Raw genomic sequence first — 23,916 nt, 5'->3', positions numbered from 1 at the left:
TAGAATCCTAATTTAATTTGCATGCTCTCCAATTCACTCCGTTGGGCTTCTGTTGAACGTCTGGCGTAATAGCATTGGGAGACCACAAGGGGGTGATATTTCCTGAAGCAGGTTGCAAGATGCAGGTATCACAACATTGGATGGGTATTTTAGAGCTCCTTGCACAGGACGCATACACACAAAATGTACAAATGTTTTTGTACTTCAAGAATGAAAGTGACGATGTGTTTCCAGGTTAGGGTATGAAACTGGTTTAAGTGTGCAAACTGAACGATTAGAAATTTCTCAGTATGTATCATTGAAGAGGTTTCATTCGAGCTGTCAAACCACAAAAAGACATACTTGTGACTGAATTTTCATTGGGAAAATCTTCTGATTATTGATGCGTGACAAAGGCATCTATGCCAAGCCTACTTGTTTGTGTTGCATTTGACTTCTCCTGGATTATGTGCAGAACACTAAGGCCAATTGTGGTATAGTATGGTTTAAGTCGGACTAAAGCTTGTACATGACATTTTAAATTATTGTTAAACATACTGACTGTTTACCGTTTTGGGGGAAATCAACCCACCAATTGACTGATTACAGTTTTCTCTGCATATTAAACTGGGATAGGAGAAAGTGTTTTAACATCGGACAAATCACACTCACTATTAAGAATGCTGTGTATTTTTCTCTCAGAAAAGCAAAACATGTGCATGTACTTGGTAAAAATGTCTAATGAGTGAGTGCGTGGTTAGTAACTCGTGACAAATTGTCAAAAAGAATATGATTTACCTCGCAAAATCTGGCAGTCTGAATGGTCTTTCATGCAAAAATAGCTATTCAAAGCATAGCTTTTGTCAAGCTGCTTTTGATAACAGCAGACAGTCAAATAAGAGATCAACATAAAAGATTTTATTCACAGCAGCAGAAGTCTTTTATATTCTGTCTAGTGTGTGATGTTTGTGATGCATTTGGCATCACATGGACAGAAAACTATTTTGAGTGCTTACTCAGAGTTCTGTTTGAAAAATGACCTGGGCTGATTTTTGCCGCAGTTGCTATGACTAGCTTGAGTGAGTTCACAGAGGCCTCTTTTAATAATTCCAGGCCACATTAAATACTTTGATTTGCCGGCTTTTGCCAATTCGCTTTTAGGTCAATGCACAACTTATTTGGTTAGGGTTAAGCATACACAATAAAGCAAGACACCTTGATTTCAAACTTAGAACTTTATTTTTTATTTATTTTAACTAAAAATTCAAATGAAACTGGAAAAAAAAATAAGTGCAATTAAAATGTGTGTTGTTCGACTTTTTGAAAGATGGTTCCCTATCTGTCACTCACTCGACGTTGGTGTCGATGTAGTGACACTAGGGGTCACTCTTGGGAGCCCGAGACACCTCTGTTCTTTGATAAAAGGCCAATGAAAATTGCCGAGTGGTATTTGCATGCCACTCCCCCGGACATACGGGTATAAAAGGAGCTGGTATGCAACCACTCATTCAGATTTTGTCTTCGGAGCCGAACGGTCATGCTCATTGAGCTGAATACTACTGTTCATTCACCTCTGCTGGATCTGACGGCGCATTTCAGTGGCTTCTCCCCCCTCTGCACTGGTGCACTGCAGAGAACGCCCCTGGGCGCTTCGGCAGAAAAACTAGAGAGTATATTTTCTGAAAGAGCATTTTTCCCCTCTAAATGAGTATATATTTCTCTAAAAGAGCGCACACACGGAACGTCTTTTTAAAGACGCATCTTTTTAAAGATGCTTTTCCGATCGTGTGTTATTCCTGGTTGTGCTCATTATCTCTCGTCTTCTAACGGTCACAATCACTGTCTTTCGTGTCTGGGCACTGCTCACGCGGAGACAGCGTTCGTGGATGGTCATGTTCTCATTGCGAGAATATGTCCATGGCAACGTTGTGGTCGCGGCTCGCCTTCGTAAGAAAGCGAGCCACCCCAGAGGCTCCCGCATCGGTCCTTTTACCCACGGGTATGAGGACAGCGCGGCTAGCACTGGGGGCGATTTGGGGACCCCAATGGGACCGCCTCCGCCGGGTATCCCCCTGCGGACCTCCCATTCCCCAGCACGCTCGTCTGCCCCGATCGGGCTTCCGGGTGAGTCCGCCGGCTCGTCTCACGGCGAGTTCGACCTCTTATTCGGAGCCCGCGAAAGTGATGAGCTCTCGAGCGCAGCATCGGAGAGCGGGCTCGTCCAGTCGGAAGCCTCAGCTGGGCTTCTCCCTTCGGTGTCGATTGCCCAGTCACAGGCTGACGCGGAGATGACGATATGCTTTCCCGGGCAGCTGCGAGCGTCGGTTAGAGTGGATTTCACTGCTCTTCCCTGAACCCTCGCGGCTCGGTGATTGGTTCCTGGGCTCGCGGCGCCGCTCAAAGCCACGCCCCGCCCCCGTTCCTTTCTTCGCGGAAGTGCATGAGGAGCTGACAAGGTCGCGGGAGGCACTTTTTACTGCCCGGTCCCGATCTTTTCAGCTTCCCCGCCCTCACTACCCTCGATGGTGGGGCGGCCAAGGGCTATTCGGCAATCCCCCGGTGGATAAAGGCGCTCGCGGTGCACCTATGCCCGCAGAGCGCCGCCACCTGGCACGGGTGCCCAAAGCCCCCGTCCAAGGCCTGTAGGTTTACGTCATTTCTGACGGCCAAGGCCTACGGTGCCGCTGGACAAGCCGCCTCCGCCCTGCACACCATGGCTCTCCTGCAAGTCAGCCAAGGTGCTAAAGGAACTGCACGAGGGTAGTTCCGCCCCGGGATTGATGCAGGAACTGCGCTCGGCGACCGACCTTGCTCTCCGAGCAACGGAGGTCACGGCGCGGTCTCTCGGGCGGACGATGGCCACACTAGTGCTCCAGGAGCGCCAGCTTTGGCTCAACCTTGTCGAGATGGGTGAGGCCGACAAGACACGATTCCTTGCTGCCCCCATTTCCCAGGCGGGCCTATTCGGCGACACCGTCGAGGACTTTGCCCAGCAGTTTTCGATGGTAGAGCAGTAGATGGATGCTAGCCGGCATATCCTGCCCCGGCGCGGCTCAAGATCCCGCACCCCATCTACTCATCGCCAAGGGCATCCCCCTGCGTGACTACACCGGCTCCGCCGCAGCCCGCCCCTTCGGCCCGGCCCCGGCGTGGAGCCCACCGCAGGAAGCAGACGCCACCCATCTCGCGGTCGCCCAGAACCCGTGAAAGGCTTCAAAGCGCCCTCGAGACGGGCGACCCAGGGACAACGAAACCCGCTGCTCTGGAGCTGGTAAGCAGATCTCCGTCTTTTTGTTACCTTTTGCATTTAATTGCGCTGCATGCCTATGTGGCTGCAGTACTCAAGAGCTCAGCAAGAGCGGTTTCCTTGTTCCCTGGGTCACGTATCCGTTGTGTACGGCCGTCATCACGACCACCGTCCACCACTCTATTTGGCAGGTTTTGCGCTCCAGCGGCGGTCTCCTGCCCCTGTGACAGTGTGACAGTCTCCACGGGTCACGAGGACAGGCCTCTTCCTCCCCTGTCCCAGGCTGTTCCGGGGGTGGTCACAAGGAGCCAGGTAAGTGCTTCGATGTCCTTAGACTCAGCACGGCTACGACGTGGTGTGGCACCTCGAGCTCCGCCCCACCGCGAGGCCCCACCTGCCAGTATGTCTGATGATGTTGTCCCTTTTGATCCCCCTTGCACAGAACTTGGACGCATGGCTTGCGCTTTCCAATCCATCACGAGGGCTGGTCCGGACCGTCCGACTCGGCTGCGCGATTCACTTGCCGGGCATCCGCCCAGGTTCAGCGGTGTCCACTTCACCTTGGTGAAAGACGAAAACGCTGCTACCTTGCGCGGAGATCACTACCCTCCTACGGAAGGGCGCAATAGAACCTGTCCCTCCAGCCGAGATGAAGAAGGGGTTTTTTAGCCCCTACTTCATCGTACCGAAAAAAAGGCGGTGGGTTGAGGCCAATCTTGGACCTGTGAGTTCTGAACTAGGCTTTACACAGACTCCCGTTCAAGATGCTGATGCAAAAACTCATTCTGGCATCAAGATTGGTTCGCGGTGGTAGACCTGAAGGATGCGTACTTCCACGCCTCGATCCTTCCTCAACACAGACCCTTCTTGCGGTTTGCGTTCGAGGGTCAGGCGTATCAGTACAAAGTCCTCCCTTTCGGCCTGTCCCTGTCTCCTCGCGTCTTTACGAAGGCCGCCGAGGCTGCCCTTGCCCCGTTAAGGGAGGTGGGCATTTGCATTCTCAACTATCTCGACGACTGGCTAATCCTAGCTCACTCTCGAGATGTGTTGTGCGCACACAGGGACCTGGTGCTCTCACACCTCAGCCGACTAGGTCGAGCTTCAGGTCAACTGGGAAAAGAGCAAGCTCCTCCCGGTTCAGAGCATCTCTTTTCTCGGTTTGGAGTTGGACTCAGTCTCCTTGACGGCGCGCCTTACGAACGAGCATGCCCAGTCGGTGCTGGCCTGTTTGAAGGCATTCAAACAGAGAACAGCGGTTCCACTGAAAATTTTTCAGAGGCTCCTGGGGCATATGGTATCCTCGGCGGTGGCCACCCCGCTCGGGTTGATGCATATGAGGCCGCTTCAGAACTGGCTCCAGACTCGAGTCCCGAGACGGCCATGGTGCCACGGGACACACCGCGTGACCATCACGTTGGTCTGTCACCGTCTTTTCAGCCTTTGGACCGACCTCTCGTTCCTACGGGCAGGTGTTCCTCTAGAACTGGTCCCCAGGCGCGTCGTGGTCACGACAGATGCCTCCAAAATGGGCTGGGGTGCCGTTTGCAACTGGCACGCTGCCGCCGGCCTCTGGACGGGTCCGCGACTGCATTGGCACATCAACTGCCTCGAGTTGTTGGCAATTCTGCTCGCCCTGCGGAGGTTTCGGCCATTGATCCAGGGCAAGCATGTGTTAGTTCAGACAGACAACAACAACGGTAGCATATGTCAACTGCCAAGGTGGTTTGCACTCTCGTTGTATGTCACAACTCGCCCGCCGTCTACTCCTCTGGAGTTAGCAGCACCTCAAGTCGCTGCAAGCTACTCACATCCCGGGCAACCTCAACACTACGGCGGACACGCCGTCACAACAGGTTACCCTCAGGGGAGAGTGGAGACTCCACCTTCAGGTGGTCCAGCTGATTTGGAGTCGATTCGACAGGCACAGGTGCACCTGTTCACCTCCCAAGAATCCTCCCCACTGCCCGCTCTGGTACGCCCTGACCGAGGCCTCCCTCGGCATAGACGCGCTGGCACACAGCTGGCCCCCTGGCATTCGCAAATATGCGTTTCCCCCAGTGAGCTTGCTTGCACAGACCCTGTGCAAGGTCAGGGAGGACGAGGAGCAGGTCGTCCTGGTAGCACCCTACTGGCTCACCCAGACGTGGTGCTCGGACCTCACGCTCCTCGCGACAGCTCCCCCTGGCAAATTCCCCTGAGGAAGGACCTTCTTTCTCAGGGAAGGGGCACCATCCGGCACCCGCGCCCAGACCTCTGGAATCTCCATGTCTGGCCCCTGGACGGGACGTGGAAGACCTAAGCTGTCTCCTACCTGCGATGGTAGACACGATCACTCAGGCTAGGGCTCCCTCTACGAGGCGCCTGTATGCCTTTAAGTGGCGTCTGTTCGCTAAGTGGTGTTCTTCCCGACGGGAAGACCCCCAGAGATGCGCAGTCAGATCAGTGCTTTCCTTCCTGCAAGAGAGGTTGGAAAGGAGGCTGTCCCCTTCCACCTTGAAGGTGTACGTTGCTGCCATAGCAGCACACCACGACACAGTCGACGGTAAGTCCTTAGGGAAGCACGACCTGATCACCAGGTTCCTAAGAGGCGCCAGGAGGCTGAATCCCTCCAGGCCGCGCCTCGTTCCCTCATCGGACCTCTGTAGTTCTTCAGGGTCTACAGAGAGCCCCCTTTGAGCCTTTGCAGTCAGCCGAGCTTAAGGCACTCTCCTTGAAGACTGCCCTCCTGACTGCGCTCACTTCCATCTAGAGGGTAGGTGACCTGCAAGTGTTCTCTGTCAGTGAAACGTGCCTGGAGTTCGGTCCAGGTTACTCTCACATGATCCTGAGACCCTGACCGGGCTATGTGCACAAGGTTCCCACGACCCCTTTAGGGACTAGGTGGTGAACCTGCAAGTGCTGCCCCAGGAGGAGGCAGACCCAGCCCTGTCGTTGCTGTGTCCGGTGCGCGCTTTACGCATCTATTTGGATCGCACACAGAGCTTTAGAATCTCTGAGCAGCTCTTTGTCTGCTTTTGGTGCACAGCGGAAAGGAAGCGCTGTCTCCAAGCAGAGGATCGCCCTCTGGCTCGTTGACGCCATAACTATGGCATATCTCGCCCAAAACATGCCGCCCCGGTAGGGCTACGAGCCCATTCTACCTGTGGTGTAGCGGCTTCTTGGGCCTTGGCCAGAGGTGCCTCTCTAACAGACATTTGCAGAGCAGCGGGCTGGGCAACACCCAACACCTTTGCAAGGTTCTACAACCTCCGGGTGGAACCGGTTTCATCCCAGGTAGTGGCACGCAACACAAGTGGATAAGCCCGGGATAGCCGGCCGGGTGTATCGCTTGCACATAGCGCCTTCCACCTCCTTTTGAGCTGAAGACGTGCGCCGTTAATTCCCAGTAGTGTTCACAAGTTTTGTTCTCTGGTTGACTTCCTCCGAGCCCTGTGGCAGTCGAGTTTTCGGAGAGACTCGCTGCCGGCCCAGTACACGTGCTAACTAAGAGCCCTGTTCTGGGGTAGGTGCTCCGCATGTGGCGGTTCCCTGTAAGGCTAACCCCATGCGATCTATATCTTCCGCTAATTCGTTTCCCTGCTGGCAAACTGCATCTTCCTTGGGCAGAGCCCCTCTAACTCCTCCCCCATTGGGCAGGATCTACCTTGAAGGCTCTCCACATGGTTGGAAAGACCATGTGACGTATTCTTCCACTTAAATATCCCCCCTTCTCTTGGGGCGAGGTGTGGTCTCCGCGGTGTCCTCCCCTTGGGAGGGACACCCCCGACTAGACCTGGCGGCCCAGTCGAATAATCCCCCTTCTTTTTTAGGGAGTGGAAAAAGAGAAAGGGAAAAGAGGCCATGACTGGGTTAAGCCTGTCTCTATCTTTGGGTAGTCCACTTGTCCCCAAAAAGGGCCGTTCAACACTCATAACTGTGTTGGGGGAGGTTACGTGTCGACCTGGTGTGCTGGCTATGAGGCACACAGCAAGTCTGTCCACCACACACTGCCAGTTCACGTAACACAGTTCAGCCTTGTGGCGTTTTGTATAGGGACCCCTAGTGTCACTACATCGACACCAACGTCGAGTGAGTGACAGATAGGGAACGTCATGGTTACTGGTGTAACCTCCGTTCCCTGATGGTGGGAACGAGACGTTGGTCCCTCCTGCCACAACGCTGAACTACCCGCTGAAATGTCCGGACCTTATATCGGCTCCTCAGCGTAAAACCTGAATGAGTGGTTGCATACCAGCTCCTTTTATACCCGTATGTCCGGGGGAGTGGCATGCAAATACCACTCGCCAATTTTCATTGGCCTTTTATCAAAGACCAGAGGTGTCTCGGGCTCCCAAGAGTGACCCCTAGTGTCACTACATCGACACCAACGTCTCGTTCCCTCCATCAGGGAACGGAGGTTACACCAGTAACCATGACGTTTTACAACAGTTGTCAACATCTTTCTGGCAAAGAACCTAATTCATCTGTGCATTCTCTACTGTACAGGTATTTTGTTATTCGGGAAAATACATCATGTGTGTGAATAAATTCATTTTGTTCCCTACTTCACGATATATATATATATATATATATATATATATATATATATATATATATATATATATATATATATATCGTCAACCCCTGGGCTGAGGGATTGGTGAATATTATTGCTTTAGTGATTTTGCATTGAAAATTAAATTAATTGATTTAAAAAATGAAAAACTTAAATCAAATATATTTCTAAATTCAAATTGCACTCAAAACGAAACGAAAAAGCAAATAAAATTATGTGATAAAAGAATAATATATATATACACACCTTTCCATTTACCGTCAGGCAAGAATCCGTCTTAACATCATGGAGAAATAAAAACAATTATAAATGTAAAAATAATAATTTTAATGATGATGATAATCACTGAAATATAAATCATGGCTCGAGGAGAACATGTTTTTGCATTATTTTATGTTTTAATCACAGATGTATAGGCTGCAGAGTTGGTCACAATGAACTGCTCTGTGGAAATAAAGTGAACTGAACTCAAAACACCTCCTGAGCTGAGATGTCTGAGATCATTTGCAGCACTCATAGATGATACTGTTCTAACAAAAAAAATAAAAAAATCAGAAGACCGAAACAAAGAAAGGGTGAGAACCTTTTACATACGTGTGTTCCACGAGACTGCACGCCTCCGTATCAGCGTGACATACATGCGCATAGACAGCTTTTCTGTCATCTGTTCTTAATAATATAATAAAGTGTGTTTCATCAAGCGCGTGTCTGCTTGTCTACGGGCAAATCATTTGTAATAATAATTTGATAATAATAGCCTAATAATAATAATAATAATAATAATTTAATACATGGGAAAAGGAGCCAAATATCATCTTGACATCGTCAAAGGCATCAGATATTGACTATCACTCTGACCATCGTCGATCCCCGAGATCATCTTCTGTCAGCACAACCCTAATGTGCATTTCTCTCTATAAATTAACAAAATGTTCAGACAGTCTCTTGCTGGTTTTTCCAACACATTCAGGATTATTACAGCTTTTGCCAGTGTCACTGCAGCTCGCTTCATGCTTGCGCTTGTAAAATTAATATTTTAAAGGCTCATTATTATGGTTTAGTATTTCTCTGTAATGTAGAACAGTGTTAGCAATGTTACTTGAACATTCTTTCTCAGCCCTGGAACTCAAACCATTTTCTGATGCCCCCCCCCCCCCCCCAAATATATTCAAGTCATTAAGTTAATATCATAAACATGCGACTAGTCGACTAATGGCTTAAATTAACGACTAGGAAAATCTTTGGTCGGGGGCAGCCCTAAATATAAAACATCTTAAATGATTCCTTGAAGTTCCTTTGATGGACTTTCTTTAAACTTAGTAATTTTGTGTGTTTACATGTGTCTCAAAATGAGCATGCTTATCTGTGTGTATGTGAGCTGTTTCCCCTTGACAGATCAAAGTGAATTATTAGTTTCTCAAACATCTTCCTTCTGAGACATAGTGGTTGTTAGGCATTTGGGTGTGACGTGTAACCATGGTAACAGCCCAGAGCAATGCAACAAACTCATCACAATGATTTTATGAGGAATAAATGCATTGACTAAAGCAACAAAGCTGGAGCATCAGGCTACATCTTTAAGCATCAAGACTGTGGGCAGCACCCTAACAGTATTTACATAAAAGCCAGCATTTTAACCCCAAATGACTTCCTAAATTAAAATAGAATATACAATCAGATCATTAACTCTGAAATCTTTCTTGTTAAGCTGTTTTTTTAAGACGCTTATGTAAGCAAATACAACTACTTAATCATGTTTAGATTTGTGCTTGATTGTCAAACATAATCTCATTACTATTTGTAGATATTCGTATGGGAAGTGTGCTTCTATCACACTTGTACTTTTGTACATTTGCAAAGACACCGAAATGAAAAATATCAACATATTTATAGCATTTGAAACAGAAAGCCTTTTACGTTTTAATGTTAGAGATTAACACATTTTTATGAATCCATTGGGGTTCAAACAATTGAAAGTTTTCAAACAGTTGTGACAGCACACACACACACAAATCAGGAAATTAGTGAAACATGTTAATATTACACCATAACATCAATAGTGTTTCACTTATATTTCACACTGAACCTGTTAAGGTTTGATGATAATTTAACTTGATGCTTTTTATAAGCAATATAAAAAGTGGAAATTATTTATGGGTGTGCACAATTAATCGATTAACTGAGTACTTGTTCAGCTTTACTGTTGATGTCAGATGTTTACATACACTTAGGTTGAAGTCATTAAAACTAATTTTTTAACCACTCCACAGATTTCATATTAGCAAACTATAGTTTTGGCAAGTCGTTTAGTACATCTACTTTGTGCATGACACAAGTAATTTTTCCAACAATTGTTTACAGACAGATTGTTTCACTTTTAATCGACTATATCACAATTCCAGTGGGTCAGAAGTTTACATACACTAAGTTAACTGTGCCTTTAAGCAGCTTTGGAAAATTCCAGAATTTGGAATTGGAATGGAATTTTAATTGCTTTAGGCAATTAGCCAATTAGCTTCTGATAGGCTAATTGGAGTCGATTGTAGGTGTACCTGTGGATGTATTTTAAGGCCTTCCTTCAAACTCAGTGCCTCTTTGCTTGACATCATGGGAAAATCAAAAGAAATCAGCCAAGACCTCAGAAAAAAACTGTGGACCTCCACAAGTCTGGTTCATCCTTGGGAGCAATTTCCAAACACCTGATGGTACCACACTCATCTGTACAAACAATAGTACGCAAGTATAAACACCATGGGACCACGCAGCCATCATACCGCTCAGGAAGGAGACGCATTCTGCAACTTATTGTGAGAAGCTTGTGGAAGGCCAAACGTTTGACTCAAGTTAAAAATTGGAAGGCAATGCTACCAAATACTAACAAAGTGTATGTAAACTTCTGACCCACTTGGAATGTGATGAAAAAATAAAAGCTGAAATAAATCATTCTCTCTACTATTATTCTGACATTTCACATTCTTTTATTTTTATTTTTTTGGGGGGGGGGGATTTTCCCCCTTTTTCTCCCAATTCGGAATGCCCAATTCCCAATGCACTCTAAGTCCTTGTGGTCGCATAGTGATTTGCCTCAGTCCAGGTGGCAGAGGACAAATCCCAGTTGCCTCCCCGTCTGAGACAGTCAACCCGTGCATCTTATCACGTGGCTTGTTGAGCGCGTTGCCACGGAGACATAGTGCGTGTGGAGGCTTCATGCCATCCACTGTGGCAACCATGCTCAATTCACCATGCGCCCCACCAAGAACAAACCACATTATAGCGACCACGAGGAGGTTACCCCATGTGACTCTACCCTCCCTAGCAACCGGGCCAATTTGGTTGCTTAGGAGACCTGGCTAGAGTCACTCAGCAGGCCCTGGGATTTGAACTAGCGAACTCCAGGGGTGGTAGCCAGCGTATTTTACCACTGAGCTACCCAGGCCCCCAACATTTCACATTCTTAAAATAAAGTAGTTAGTAGTCCTAACTGACCTAAGACAGGGAATGTTTTCTACGATTAAATGTCAGGAATTGTGGAGTGAGTTTAAATGTATTTGGCTAAGGTGTATGTAAACTTCTGACTTCAACTGTAAATATTAGACTAGTAAAAGCACTACTCGAATATTGCAATTTGATTTTACTTTGTGCCTTTGCCTGCCGTTGGCAACATTGAAACTGCTTCTCTCACCTAAATATTGCCATTAGTTCTCCCAAAAAGAACATTTAGCCATTATTTAAAGTGATTTTATTGCTTCAGAAGACTTGAAAAGTATGTTGTTATGTGTGATGTTGTTATGTGTTATGTATTTATTTTTTATCTAGATCTTGTTGTTTAATAATATTAAATTCAAAATTTAAAGTAATCAATTACTCTGTTTTTTATGTGTTAGAGTATTCACTACAAATAGACTTGAAATGCCCACCTCTAGAATGATTATTCTTTCCAAAAATTCAGTTTCAAAATTGTATGTGTAAATGTTACACACACATATCTATGAATACTAATGAGATCAACAACATATTCTGCTGAGCAAAGTGTAAAGAGAAAGTAATATTCAAATTTCTTCAGATTTAAATGAGATCTGTTAGATGCTTTGACAACACCAGCTGGATTTGCATTGTGCAAGATGAAATGTCATGATCACTAAGTCTTATGTTGTTTTTATTTATTTATAATATAGGGAATATGGTGCAATTGATGATGTGGACATCGACCTACACATTGATGTCAGTTTTCTCGATGTAAGTGTTATAATAATAAAATCATTAAACATTACGTATATTCATAGAACAGCTATGTCAGTTGAATTATGTTCACATATGTAAATGTGGAGAAGAAACTGAAATAAAGCATATATTCATAGGAGGAGATTGCACTTGCCTGGGATGTGATCAGGAGCGAACCTGTTATTGTGCGACTTCACTGCTCCCTTACACAGTATCTGAATGGACCAGGTAAGGTCACACATTCTCAAGCATTCACTTGCAGTAATACAGTGTTCATCTTATAAACATCTACTGAATTTAATTTACCCCAAAATATATAATAACAAACTGTTAATGCAGTTACCAACTCTCTTAGAAAAGCACGCAAATCATTTTGCTGTAAACATCATTAGACTTAATTAGGCTTGTTAGACGGCACAGAACATTTCTGCTGCTCTTCTTTTCTGTCAATACAATCAGAATTGTTCTTATCTGTAAAGGTAAGAGTGTCCCTGCACTTGTAACATTTCTCTTCTGGTTCTCTTTGTTGATTGTAGATTTGCTCTAAATTACATGCCTCAAGAACATTGCCACTTTAGTTCAGATTGCAAAAGAAAGAGAGAAATCACTTTGACATGGCTATAATGCCCACTCTTGTTCTGCTGTCAAGATATTGTTCGTCATAAGTGGAACATTTTGGAGTGACCTCCTGTTCCACTGTTTTAAAAACATCTGAAATGCCTTCAAAGCTGTATCAAATGTCTTTTGCAAATAGGGCTGGGTGATATGTAAAAAAATATTTTATCAATAATCGCCTTCAAAAATATTGCGATATCCAATTATATCGTCAACCCCCCTGCCAAGGGTCGTTGAATATTTTTGCTTTATTGATTTTGCTTTAAAAATTAAACTAATTTATTGAAACACGAAAAACGTAAAAGTTATCTCTAAATTCAAATTGCACTTTAAACAAAAAAACAAACAAAAAAAAAGCAATTAAAATAATAAAGAAATCAAAAAATCTTATAAAACCACCATATCCAAACATTTACCATCTGCAATGGCCTCATTTGCCATCACGCAAGTATTCGTCTACGACAACAGGAGGAAAATTACTAATAGCCTAAAAATTAAGAACTAAAGACTATTAATCTAAAGATAATGATAATGATAATAATAATAATAATAATAATAATATAAAAAAAAATAGTAATATAATAATAATAATTTAAAAAACATTACCTATAGAAAGTTCAACACAACCCACATAATTTCTACTTTCAAAACGGCTAAAACAGTTTGTTACTTCACTTAGTCTGTGCTTAAATAAATGTAAGCCTAATAAATTTCCTTGTGTTCCCAAAATAATGCTGCCAAATGTGAGTTCTTATTGAATTTGTGTTTGTATTGCAGTTAATTTCAGTTAAAGCTGAATTAGAAGATAAAAATAGAACTCAATTTTAGGTTCAAGGTAAACTTGGCCTTGTATTAGTTTATGATTTAATCACTTTCGTCTTTGTTACTTTAATTCTTTAAATGCAAAAAAATGCGTTCACAATGCATGTTAAGTGCGAACCGCTCCATGGAAATAAAGCAAACTAAATTTCGAGCACCTCCTGAGATGGTCTTAGGTCATTTACAGCATTCTCATACATGACATAAACAGTTTTCAGATGACTAAAACAGAGAAGAAAGTGTGAGAAGTCTTTACATGCACGTGTTCCACGAGACGCTCCTGCTGCACGCTTCTGAACAAACAGTGCATCAGACACAGGAATTGACGGCTTTTCTTTTGTCTGTTCTTAAAAATACAATAAAGTGTGTTTCTTCAAGTGTGTGTCTTTGTGTTTAACAGCATTTTTTGTCATGTGTTACTCCAAGAACACTTACAGATCACCCACCACTTTTGCGGGTAGATGACCAAACTTACCTGCTCATGAAATACCTGTTTTGGATGAGGAGCTTGCGAAAAAAGGATCTGGATTCAACCTTGTGGCGGGTGCAAATTTCACACCCTGGGCTACTGTTTAATATATCTGGTGACTTCCCAGATCCATAGTTTTGCCATTTACCAATATTGTCTATCATTGTCTGTCAATGAGTGTTGAAATCTTTGTTGAAAATTTATAAGAAATCAGCGATATCCGATAATATCGTCCTATCGCCCAGCCCTAGTAGCAAACTGTTTATTTAAATGATTCACAATATCCCAAAATTACATTAGGTAGTACTTTGTTACAATATATTTCTTTTATAAAATGTTTCCGCTCCTCTAATCTTGGACAGACATTCCAAGAGTGCTGATATTGAATATAATGCCACTGGATTGTTGCTTGGTGTCTTTTGTGCTGCTTGACGACATTCATTGTTGATCCTGCTTTGGCTTTATTTGGAACTGTTTTTGTTTACTCACCATGTTGTGTGTAAAATGTGAGTTACTTGATATTAACCTATTAATATTCCGTACAACAGCACTCATGCTCGTGTGATGTTGCTTAATTTTCACATGAACAAATTTACATTGACATGTCCATTTCACAGTTCCCACTGTTGATGTGTTTCAAGTGTCTTCAAAAGACAGATTTGGACTAGGACATCAGTTGAAAAAGTAAGAAAATAGGAGAAAATATAATTTGTTTTATACCCCAATGTTGTATTTTGTAGTGTCATTGAACTTCATGAGTGTGTTTTTTGTTGACAGAATAATGCAAACCTTTGTCACACAGCAGTGGAAGTGTCAGAGCAAAGATAAACTCATCAGCCCACACAGCAAAAAGCAAAACGAGAAGAAGGTGAAGTCTCCCCTGCACATTTTTTCAACTCTTCGCAGGTAAGAAAAATGTTCACACAGCTACAGAACTACTGGACACAGTTTATTAGATACAGGAGAATCTAAGTCCTGAGTTTGATCAAACCCTTAAAGGTGCCCTCAGTAATATTTATGTTTATGTTGTGTTGGCACTTAGCGGCATAGATGCAGCATCATGCAAAAATGGACGTTCTCAGTTACCGATGTCATTGTAAAAATGCGCTATTCACTGTCAGTCATAAGTCATTTATTCTGTGAGTGAAAGCATCCAATTACAGTGGATTATAGAGATGAAGCAAGTAATATGTGGCTGGTCATATGATCTCAACATGGCGGCACTCATGAATGTGTGCCCAGCACCAAATGTACTGTAGAATAAAACAGCTTTTTCTCTAAGAATGATATGTCTAGAGTCTTCATCATTTTAAACGTTTTTAAATTACTATTCCACTATTTCTATTTAAAGGTCAGGTATGTAAAAATTTTTTGTCAAAATACATTCTACTATCCATGTTTATTGTTCATTGACAACTATAAGTAAGCCATTCATGGGTTTACCTTCCCCAAAAGTATAAATACAGCCTCCCAGGCACTATCAAATTATTGATGTTTATATTTTGAGCAGCCCGCTCAGCCCCACCCATCACTTTCTAGCTCAACTTATAGCCTGAGTTTGGGGTGTGACCAGTTGTTCAGCTGGGGGAATATGAACATTCATGACAGACATGTACACAGGAAAAATAATTTTCACTTTGTCAAAATTTGAAGACTTTTTGAAAGACAGAGAGTCCGAGAACAGAGTGAAAACAGAGTGAACATTGGCATCTCATTTACAAGGTGGAGGACCCACACACACACACACCACCACCACCACCACCACCAATGATAAGATCGCTCTGGCAAATGGGAGTGCCAATAACGAGGTTGCTGCGCAAGTCGCTAATAAACCGCCCCTCGTCAACAACAGCAATCTTGCCTAGGGTGTCAAAATGGTCAGAAAAGCACTTTCGTTATGCTTACTAGTTACCAGAAGAACCATTCTACCTAATGTGCTGGATTCTTCTGCCACACTTTCTGTCTGTTGTGTATGTGTTCTAATGGTCTTGTTTATTGCGACGTTAAATGTTTATCACCTTTTATTTAGTATGGCCTATTTGTTCATAGGGAATCAGGGAGTGCGAAAAGGCGTGATGAGTTTAAGGGGTGTTGGCAATGGTTGTTTGAAAACATACTTTATTTTTGTAATTCCATTTGGTGCCACTAATAGTGCAGAAATGACACACTTCACCTTTAAGTTTAGCAATTAGCCAAAAAAAAAAAATTAAACACTTAAAGGTACACTCAGTAATTTTTGTTTGTTGCGCTGTCATCTTGGACTGGTACTGACACCTAGCATTGTGGAGGACCATCATTTAAAAACAAACATTTTAAAATACCAATGATTATAGAAATGTACTACTCGCAGCCATGATTAATTAATTCCACAAGCGGAAGTGTCCAATAAGTATACGGCTGATCACATGATCTCAACATTTTGGCCTCCATGAAGCAACCGCTCCAAGTAAAATAAAACAACTCTTATTAGGCTTATAATATGAGTCTTCATCTCATTCGAGTGTACATAATTTTAAACATGTTTTCCATGAGTACTTTTTATTTCTTTGTGTAAAACCTTTGTAATGAGAAAAACATTACTGAGTGCACCCTTAATTCTGAATATAATTCAAAATGCTGGGAAGAGGAAATGTTACCTGAATGCCTTATATTACAATGTTTGCTCAGATTAATGCTTTGTATCTCATTAACTCAGGCATAGCCTACTAGCCTAGTCACATACATTCTCTCTGCAAAATATGCAGACCTGAAGATGACAAATGTAATCATGTTAACCAGCCAAAGTAGTATTCTGAAATGTGCAGGATTTGCACAAGCATAATTGCATAATGTCATCTCGTGTTCCATAATTCACATTGTTTGATTAATGTTCTGTTCTTTTGCAAACTCAGATCCCCCAGCTACCCTCCTCCAGGCTGTGTGAAAAGCAAAAAGAAGCTCAAACCTGAGCAGGATGGCATGTCAAAATCCCACCGTCTTTTGCGGCGAACGTGTTCCAGCACCGTAAAGCCAGATATGGATGGCTGTGTCGGCAAGTCGCACAAGCTGCTGGGCCACTCCATCTCCAGCGACCCGCGAATGGAGCAACATCAGCCACTTAAGCAGCCGCACCGGCTGCTGCCGAGGCCCTGCTCGACTGCCGTGAAACCAGAGGACTGCCCCCCGCTGCGGCCTCATAAACTGTCACCGCGGCCGAGCATGGCAGAGCCCCGCTGCGAACACGCTGCTGGCAGTGGCGATGGCGGTGCTTTGAAGCCTCACCGGCTCCTGAGCCGCTCCTGCTCGAGCAGCGTGCGGACTGAAGAGCTGGATGGCCTGAAGCACCACCACCGTCTGCTCAGCAGGTCCTACTCTAGCAGCACCAAAATGGGCAAAGCCAACATCTTCAAAGAGCCTGTCACTGAGAGCAGACGCCTCTCCCTTACCTCAGGGCTAATTGGCATCCTGGCCCCATCACTCTCTTCCACTCCTCAGGTAAAGCCAGTTCCGAGTGGCTACTTAAGGATTGCTGTCATATAAACATACTTTTCTGATGTCGAAGAATGATGTTCCTTAGGATTTGCTTATTTTGATTTGCTTTATAGTTTGGCTTATGTAGGTAAGTGATACCTGATTGACGGTGTTTGTAGGGTGAATTTGGGTAATCAGGGAAATTTTTGCACTTTTGACTAATTGTCAAAACACAACCCAGTTAGAATATGGTAATGTCCCACAGTGTTCTGATTACCCTAATTCACCCTATCTAGAATTATTTAACTAAATGTATTTAAAGCAAAAATTAAGCGCGAACAATTTCAGCTGTTAATTGCTCTGACCTGGCATACATACAGTAGTTGGGAGAATTTAAAAGGTTGTGGACAGAGTGATTCATCCGTTATACAGTAAATGTTAACATTTTGTTCCACAGGCTGTTTTTGCTTGAGGCATTGAAAACAGTTTTGTTTAAGAGAGAGTTCAGACATTTTTCTGTCTCCTTCTTGAGTAGCCAAACATTGGAGCCAAATCCATTCCAGTCAAAGACAGAGGCTTCCTTGTGCAGGTAAAAAATGCCCTAAACTTTCCCCCTTCCCCTTAACTCTTTTATCAAACAGTTTTACTCAAATAACATGCAAAACCCCTTTCCTGCAGTACACTGAGCGTGAGGGCATGTGATTGGTTCATATTGAGTAGTTTACATTTTACAGCTATTATTCTTGAGACCAAAACTGAATGTGCAAATAACTTTATCCTGTGTTTTTTTGTTTGTTTGTTTGTTTTTGGTTGAGGTATTCATGTAGTCGTCCTCCATCTACTGTTATAGACGAGTACATTGTTCTCATAATGCATGTTATATGTGTTAACTGCAGAGTTAGGTGTATCCGATTACAAAGTAATTAATATAATTTCTTTTTACTCAAAAAAGTAGTGTAACACATTTCATTTTAAATTCTTGTAATCAGATTACAGGTACTGACCTTTAATTAAAGTAATTTTAAGTACATTACTTTCACTAAAGTAATATGTGTAATACATTTAAAATATTAATTCATATGTATGTCTTTTAGCGTTTCTGTGACAGCTGAAGGGTTTGTGACAATGAATGAGGAAATATAGAAGTTTTGAATTTGAGCGGAAAACCAAAAAGTTTATAAGAAAAGTCATTTAGAAAGTAAAATAATTTGTAATGTGATTACTTTTAAGGTGATCACATTAATCAGTAAAGTAATCTGATTACATTTCTAGAGAAGTAATTTGTAGTGGATTACTTATTTTGATAATTTTTCCAACACTTTGTGACTTTGTATAATTGCAGACTATGGAGTATGCAGAACAGCGTATCCCTGTACTGAATGAGTTTTGTGTTGTCTGTGATGAACCTCACGTGTTCCAAAATGGACCAATGCTCAGAGTGAGTCAGTGTACAGTACTAGCAACCTCTGAATATTAAACAATGTGAATACTATGTTAAGAAGTGAATCAACTAAGACCATAATCTCATGTCTTTTCTCCTGTTCAAAGTCTGTATATCAGTGAAGATATTCCCTCAGTGAGCACTTTATTAGGAACAATATACTAATACTGGGTTGGGCCTCACTTTGCTCTCAAAACAGCCTCAATTCATCGTGGCATTGATTCCGCAAGATATTGGATACATTCCTTTGAGATTCTGGTCCATGTTGACATGATTGCATCACGCAATTTCTGCAGATTTGTCAGATGCAGATGCTGCACATTCATGCTGTGAATGGCCGGTTCAACCACATCCCAAAGGTGTTCTATTGGATTCTGATCCGGTGAATGTGAAAGCCACTGAAAAACAGTTAACTCAATGTCATGGTCATGAAATTAGTTTGAGACATGGTGCATTATCATGCTGGAAGTAGCCATTAGAAGATGGGTAAATTGTGGCCAGGAACATGGTCAGCACATGGTCAGCAACAATACTCAAAAAGGCTGAGGCATTTAAGCAATGATTGATTGGTATTAACGGGCCCAACGTGTGCCAAGAAAACATTCCCCACACCATTACACCACTGCCACCAGCCTGGACTGTTGACACAAGGCAGGTTGGGTCCATGGATTCATGCTGTTGGTGCACTATTCTGACTTTACCATCTCTGTGACACAGCAGAAATTGAGATCCATCAGACCAGGCTACATTTTTCCAGTCTTAAACTGTCCAGTTTTGGTGAGCCTGTGCCCACTGCAGCCTCAGCTTTCTGTTCTTGGCTGAAAGAAGGGTAACCCGATGTGGTCTTCTGCTGTTGTAGCCCATCTGTCTCAAGGTTCAACGTGTTGTGCATTCTGAGATGCTATTCTGCTCACTACAATTGTACAGAGTGGTTAGCTGAGTTACCGAAGCCTTCTGTCAGCTCAAACTAGTCTGTCCATTCTCCGTTGACCTCTCTCATCAACAAGACATTTCCGTCCGCAGAACTGTCACTCACTGGATGTTTTTTTGTGTTTGGCACCATTCTGAGTAAACTCTAGAGACTGTTGTGTTTGGAGATCCAAGGAGAAATCAGCAGTTACAGAAATACGCAAACCAGCCCATCTGGCACCAACAATCATGCCACGATTGAAATCACTGAGATCATATTTTCCCCATTCTGATGGTTGATGTGAACATTAAAGGAGACCTATTATGCCCCTTTTTACAAGATGTAATATAAGTCTCAGGTGTCCCCAGAATGTGTCTGTGAAGTTTCAGCTCAAAATACCCCACGGATCATTTATTATACCATGTTGTAAATGCCTCTTTTTTTGGGTGGAATCAAAAACACGCTGTTTTCGTGTGTGTCTCTTTAAATACAAATGAGCTGCTGCTCCCTGCCCCCTTTCCGGAACAGGGCTGTGCCTTTACAGCTCGTGCTTCAGATACTATAGCAACAACAAATCAGAACCAATATGACTTACACCGTAAATACCGGAGTGTTTTTCAGCCATTTAGCAACGATGAATGAGCAACACAAAAATATACTGTAATGAAGTTAGCTATGCACTATAACGAGACATGACATTTTAGGGGGTTGTCTTGCATCATGCGATTTGCAAACATTCACAAAATATAAAGTGCGATACTTACAGTGCATCCGGAATGTATTCACAACGCTTCACTTTTTTCACATTTTGTTATGTTACAGCCTTATTCCAAAATGGATTAAATTCATTATTTTCCTCAAAATTCTACAAACAATACCCCATAATGACTCTGTGAAAGAAGCTTGTTTGAAATCTTTGCAAATGTATTAAAAATAAAAAAACGAAAAAAAATCACATGTACATAAGTATTCACAGCCTTTGCTCAATACTTTGTTGAAGCACCTTTGGCACCAATTACAGCCTCAAATCTTTTTGAGTATGATGCTACAAGCTTGGCACACCTATTTTTGGGCAGTTTCTCCCATTCTTCTTTGCAGGACCTCTCAAGCTCCATCAGGTTGGATGGGGAGCGTCGGTGCACAGCCGTTTTCAGATCTCTCCAGAGATGTTCAATCGGGTTCAAGTCTGGGCTCTGGCTGGGCCACTCAAGGACATTCACAGAGTTGTCCTGGAGCCACTCCTTTGTTATCTTGGCTGTGTGCTTAGGGTCATTGTCCTGTTGGAAGATTAACCTTCGCCCCAGTCTGAGGTCCAGAGCACTCTGGAGCAGGTTTTCACCAAGGATGTCTCTTTACATTGCTGCATTCATCTTTCCCTCGATCCTGACTAGTCTCCCAGTTCCTGCCGCTGAAAAACATCCCCACAGCATGATGCTGCCACCACCATGCTTCACTGTAGGGATGGTATTGGCCAGGTGATGAGCGGTGCCTGGTTTCCTCCAGACATGACACTTGCCATTCAGGCCAAAGAGTTCAATCTTTGTTTCTCATGGTCTGAGAGACCTTCAGGTGCCTTTTGGCAAACTCCAGGTGGGCTGTCATGTGACTTTTACTGAGGAGTGGCTTCCGTCTGGCCATTCTACCATACAGGCCTGATTGGTGGAGTGCTGCAGAGATGGTTGTTCTTCTGGAAGGTTCTCCTCTCTCCACAGAGAAATGCTGGAGCTCTGTCAGAGTGACCATCGGGTTCTTGGTCACCTCCCTGACTAAGGCCCTTCTCCCCCGATCGCTCAGTTTGGCCAGGCGGCCAGCTCTAGGAAGAGTCCTGGTGGTTCCAAACTTCTTCCATTTACGGATGATGGAGGCCACTGTGCTCATTGGGACCTTCAATGCTGCAGACATTTTTCTGTACCCTTCCCCAGATCTGTGCCTCGATACAATCCTGTCTCGGAGGTCTACAGACAATTCCTTGGACTTCATGGCTTGGTTTGTGCTCAGACATGCACTATTAACTGTAGACAGTTACATTTTACAGCTATTATGTACATGTATTATTGGAAAGGCACGCATCTTATATAGACAGGTGTGTGCCTTTCCAAATCATGTCCAGTCAACTGAATTTACCACAGGTGGACTCCAGTCAAGTTGTAGAAACATCTCAAGGATGATCAGTGGAAACAGGATGCACCTGAGCTCAATTGTGAGTGTCATGGGCTGTGAATCTGTACCCTTATGTACATGTGATTTTTTTTTTTCGTTTTTTTTTTTTTAATAAATTTGCAAAGATTTCAAACAAACTTCTTTCACATTGTCATTATGGGGTATTGTTTGTAGAATTTTGAGGAAAATAATGAATTTAATTCATTTTGGAATAAGGCTGTAACATAACAAAATGTGGAAAAAGTGAAGCGCTGTGAATACTTTCCGGATGCACTGTACATCTTCAGGATATAAAGCTGGAACACGAACAGTTGGTACTGATCCATGCTTGAGAATCAAATATTTAGAAAAGCCTGCTTTATATTGACCCTCATTCACAAAGCAGTCCGGTGTAAAATGATTTGCTCAAACATACACAAATTTTGGTATGTTTTGGGGAACATTTTCTTCAAAAACAAAACTTGTCCACTGCATCTTCAGTGGCTCTGATGCCAGGAGTACATGAAGACTCTTATGTTCACTTTTACAACCTATGTATGACGCTTATGAAGCTGAGACATTATTCTTCTCAATGTAGCTGCTCCAGTGCGTAAAAAAATGGCAGACTGTGTGTCGATCACTCAGGGGAGGATCTATGATAATAGGGTGGAGTCCAAAACCAATCATTTTGAGACACTGTTTTTGATTAATAGAAATATAAGAAAGAGTGGGTGGACTTTTAACATTGTAGGGTTGTTGTGTACACACACTGCCGACTCACATTTGTGTTCAAACACCATGTAAAAGTGAATTTTGCATAATAGGTCCCCTTTAACTAAAGCTCCAGACCCATATCTGCATGATTTTATGCAATGCACTGCTGCCACATGATTGGCTGATTAGATAATCACATGAATAAGTGGGTGTACAGGTGTTCCTAATAAAGTGCTCAGTGATTGTATGCTGTAGATATAAGTATATTTTGAGCAGTGTCTCTTTGTTACGTCATTCATTCCATATGAAACAGCCTTTGTTACATTTAGATTAGTCTATTATTTGGAAAAATATTTAGAAATTGATTTCATACCTAATGCTTTCATGTCACAATTAAGTTGTATTCTTCTGAAACATGTTTCTTTTTTCATATCTTGATGGTGTAAAGTTTAACAGATAAAACAAAATGTATTTTTGTTTTTTTTCATAAATTAAAAGTGAGCCCAGTTATTTTTGTCTGTGATCAGATAACCTATTCATTGCAGGATTCATTACTATACTTGCAATACAAATTAACTTGTGTGTATGTGTGTTTTTGCAGCCCACAGTGTGTGAGAGAGAGTTATGTGTATTCGCCTTCCAAACTCTTGGGGTCATGAATGAGGCGGCTGATGAGATTGCCACTGGTGCTCAGGTACACAAACACATAACAGCACATAACAGACACACACATGCACAATTCATTCAGTCATTCTGTGACCAAAAATATGATTCTTCTAACCAAATGGCTCGAGAACTTCTGTTTGTTACAATAGGTAGTAGACCTGCTGGTCTCCATGTGCCGATTTGCTCTGGAGTCGCCGAGGAAAGTTGTCATTTTTGAGCCATACCCTTCTGTGGTGGATCCCAATGACATGCAAGCACTTGCTTTCAACCCCAGGGTACTTACTGTAAAACATCTTCATACATCATAACTGCTATCGTAAACACTAAGAACATATAGCAGTAACTTAAATATTACATTGTTTGGGATCTCTTTCAGAAAAAGGACTATGATCGAGTGATGAGAGCACTTGACAGTATCACATCTATCAGAGAAATGACCCAGGTATTAACTGAAATGTTTCAACAAAAGTTTTTTTGTATTTTTTTTTATTATTATTATTTTTTTTATCATAATCACTATATCTTGTGATATTTTTATTTTAATGTATGATCCTTGTCAGAATGTTATAAGACGTTGACCTTTAATATTTCTGCTGCACAGGCTCCATACCTGGAGATAAAGAAACAAATGGACAAGCATGATCCACTGGCTCACCCACTACTGCAGTGGTATGGCACCTCAGTCATTATG

The 23,916-nt window shown here is 43.0% G+C and overlaps 1 protein-coding gene across 2 annotated transcripts in view; it reads left to right on the top strand.

Annotated features, from left to right (window-relative positions):
- The window catches only part of LOC127429471 (protein mono-ADP-ribosyltransferase PARP8-like), a 66,294-nt gene that overhangs the window by 33,469 nt on the left and 8,909 nt on the right, over positions 1-23,916 (top strand). For both annotated transcript variants that reach the window (XM_051678476.1, XM_051678485.1), the window contains 11 exons: positions 11,957-12,017; positions 12,140-12,230; positions 14,523-14,589; positions 14,683-14,811; positions 16,797-17,379; positions 17,891-17,944; positions 18,698-18,793; positions 23,161-23,253; positions 23,375-23,500; positions 23,602-23,667; positions 23,827-23,894. In XM_051678476.1, the coding sequence (XP_051534436.1) occupies positions 11,957-12,017; positions 12,140-12,230; positions 14,523-14,589; positions 14,683-14,811; positions 16,797-17,379; positions 17,891-17,944; positions 18,698-18,793; positions 23,161-23,253; positions 23,375-23,500; positions 23,602-23,667; positions 23,827-23,894 (1,434 nt within the window). The remainder of the gene's footprint in view (positions 1-11,956; positions 12,018-12,139; positions 12,231-14,522; positions 14,590-14,682; positions 14,812-16,796; positions 17,380-17,890; positions 17,945-18,697; positions 18,794-23,160; positions 23,254-23,374; positions 23,501-23,601; positions 23,668-23,826; positions 23,895-23,916) is intronic.

The sequence above is a fragment of the Myxocyprinus asiaticus genome, chromosome 3 (genome assembly GCF_019703515.2).
Source record: "Myxocyprinus asiaticus isolate MX2 ecotype Aquarium Trade chromosome 3, UBuf_Myxa_2, whole genome shotgun sequence".
Taxonomy (NCBI): Eukaryota; Metazoa; Chordata; class Actinopteri; order Cypriniformes; family Catostomidae; genus Myxocyprinus; species Myxocyprinus asiaticus.
The sequence above is the reverse complement of the archived record's forward strand: the minus strand, read 5'-3'. Positions and strand labels throughout refer to the sequence as shown.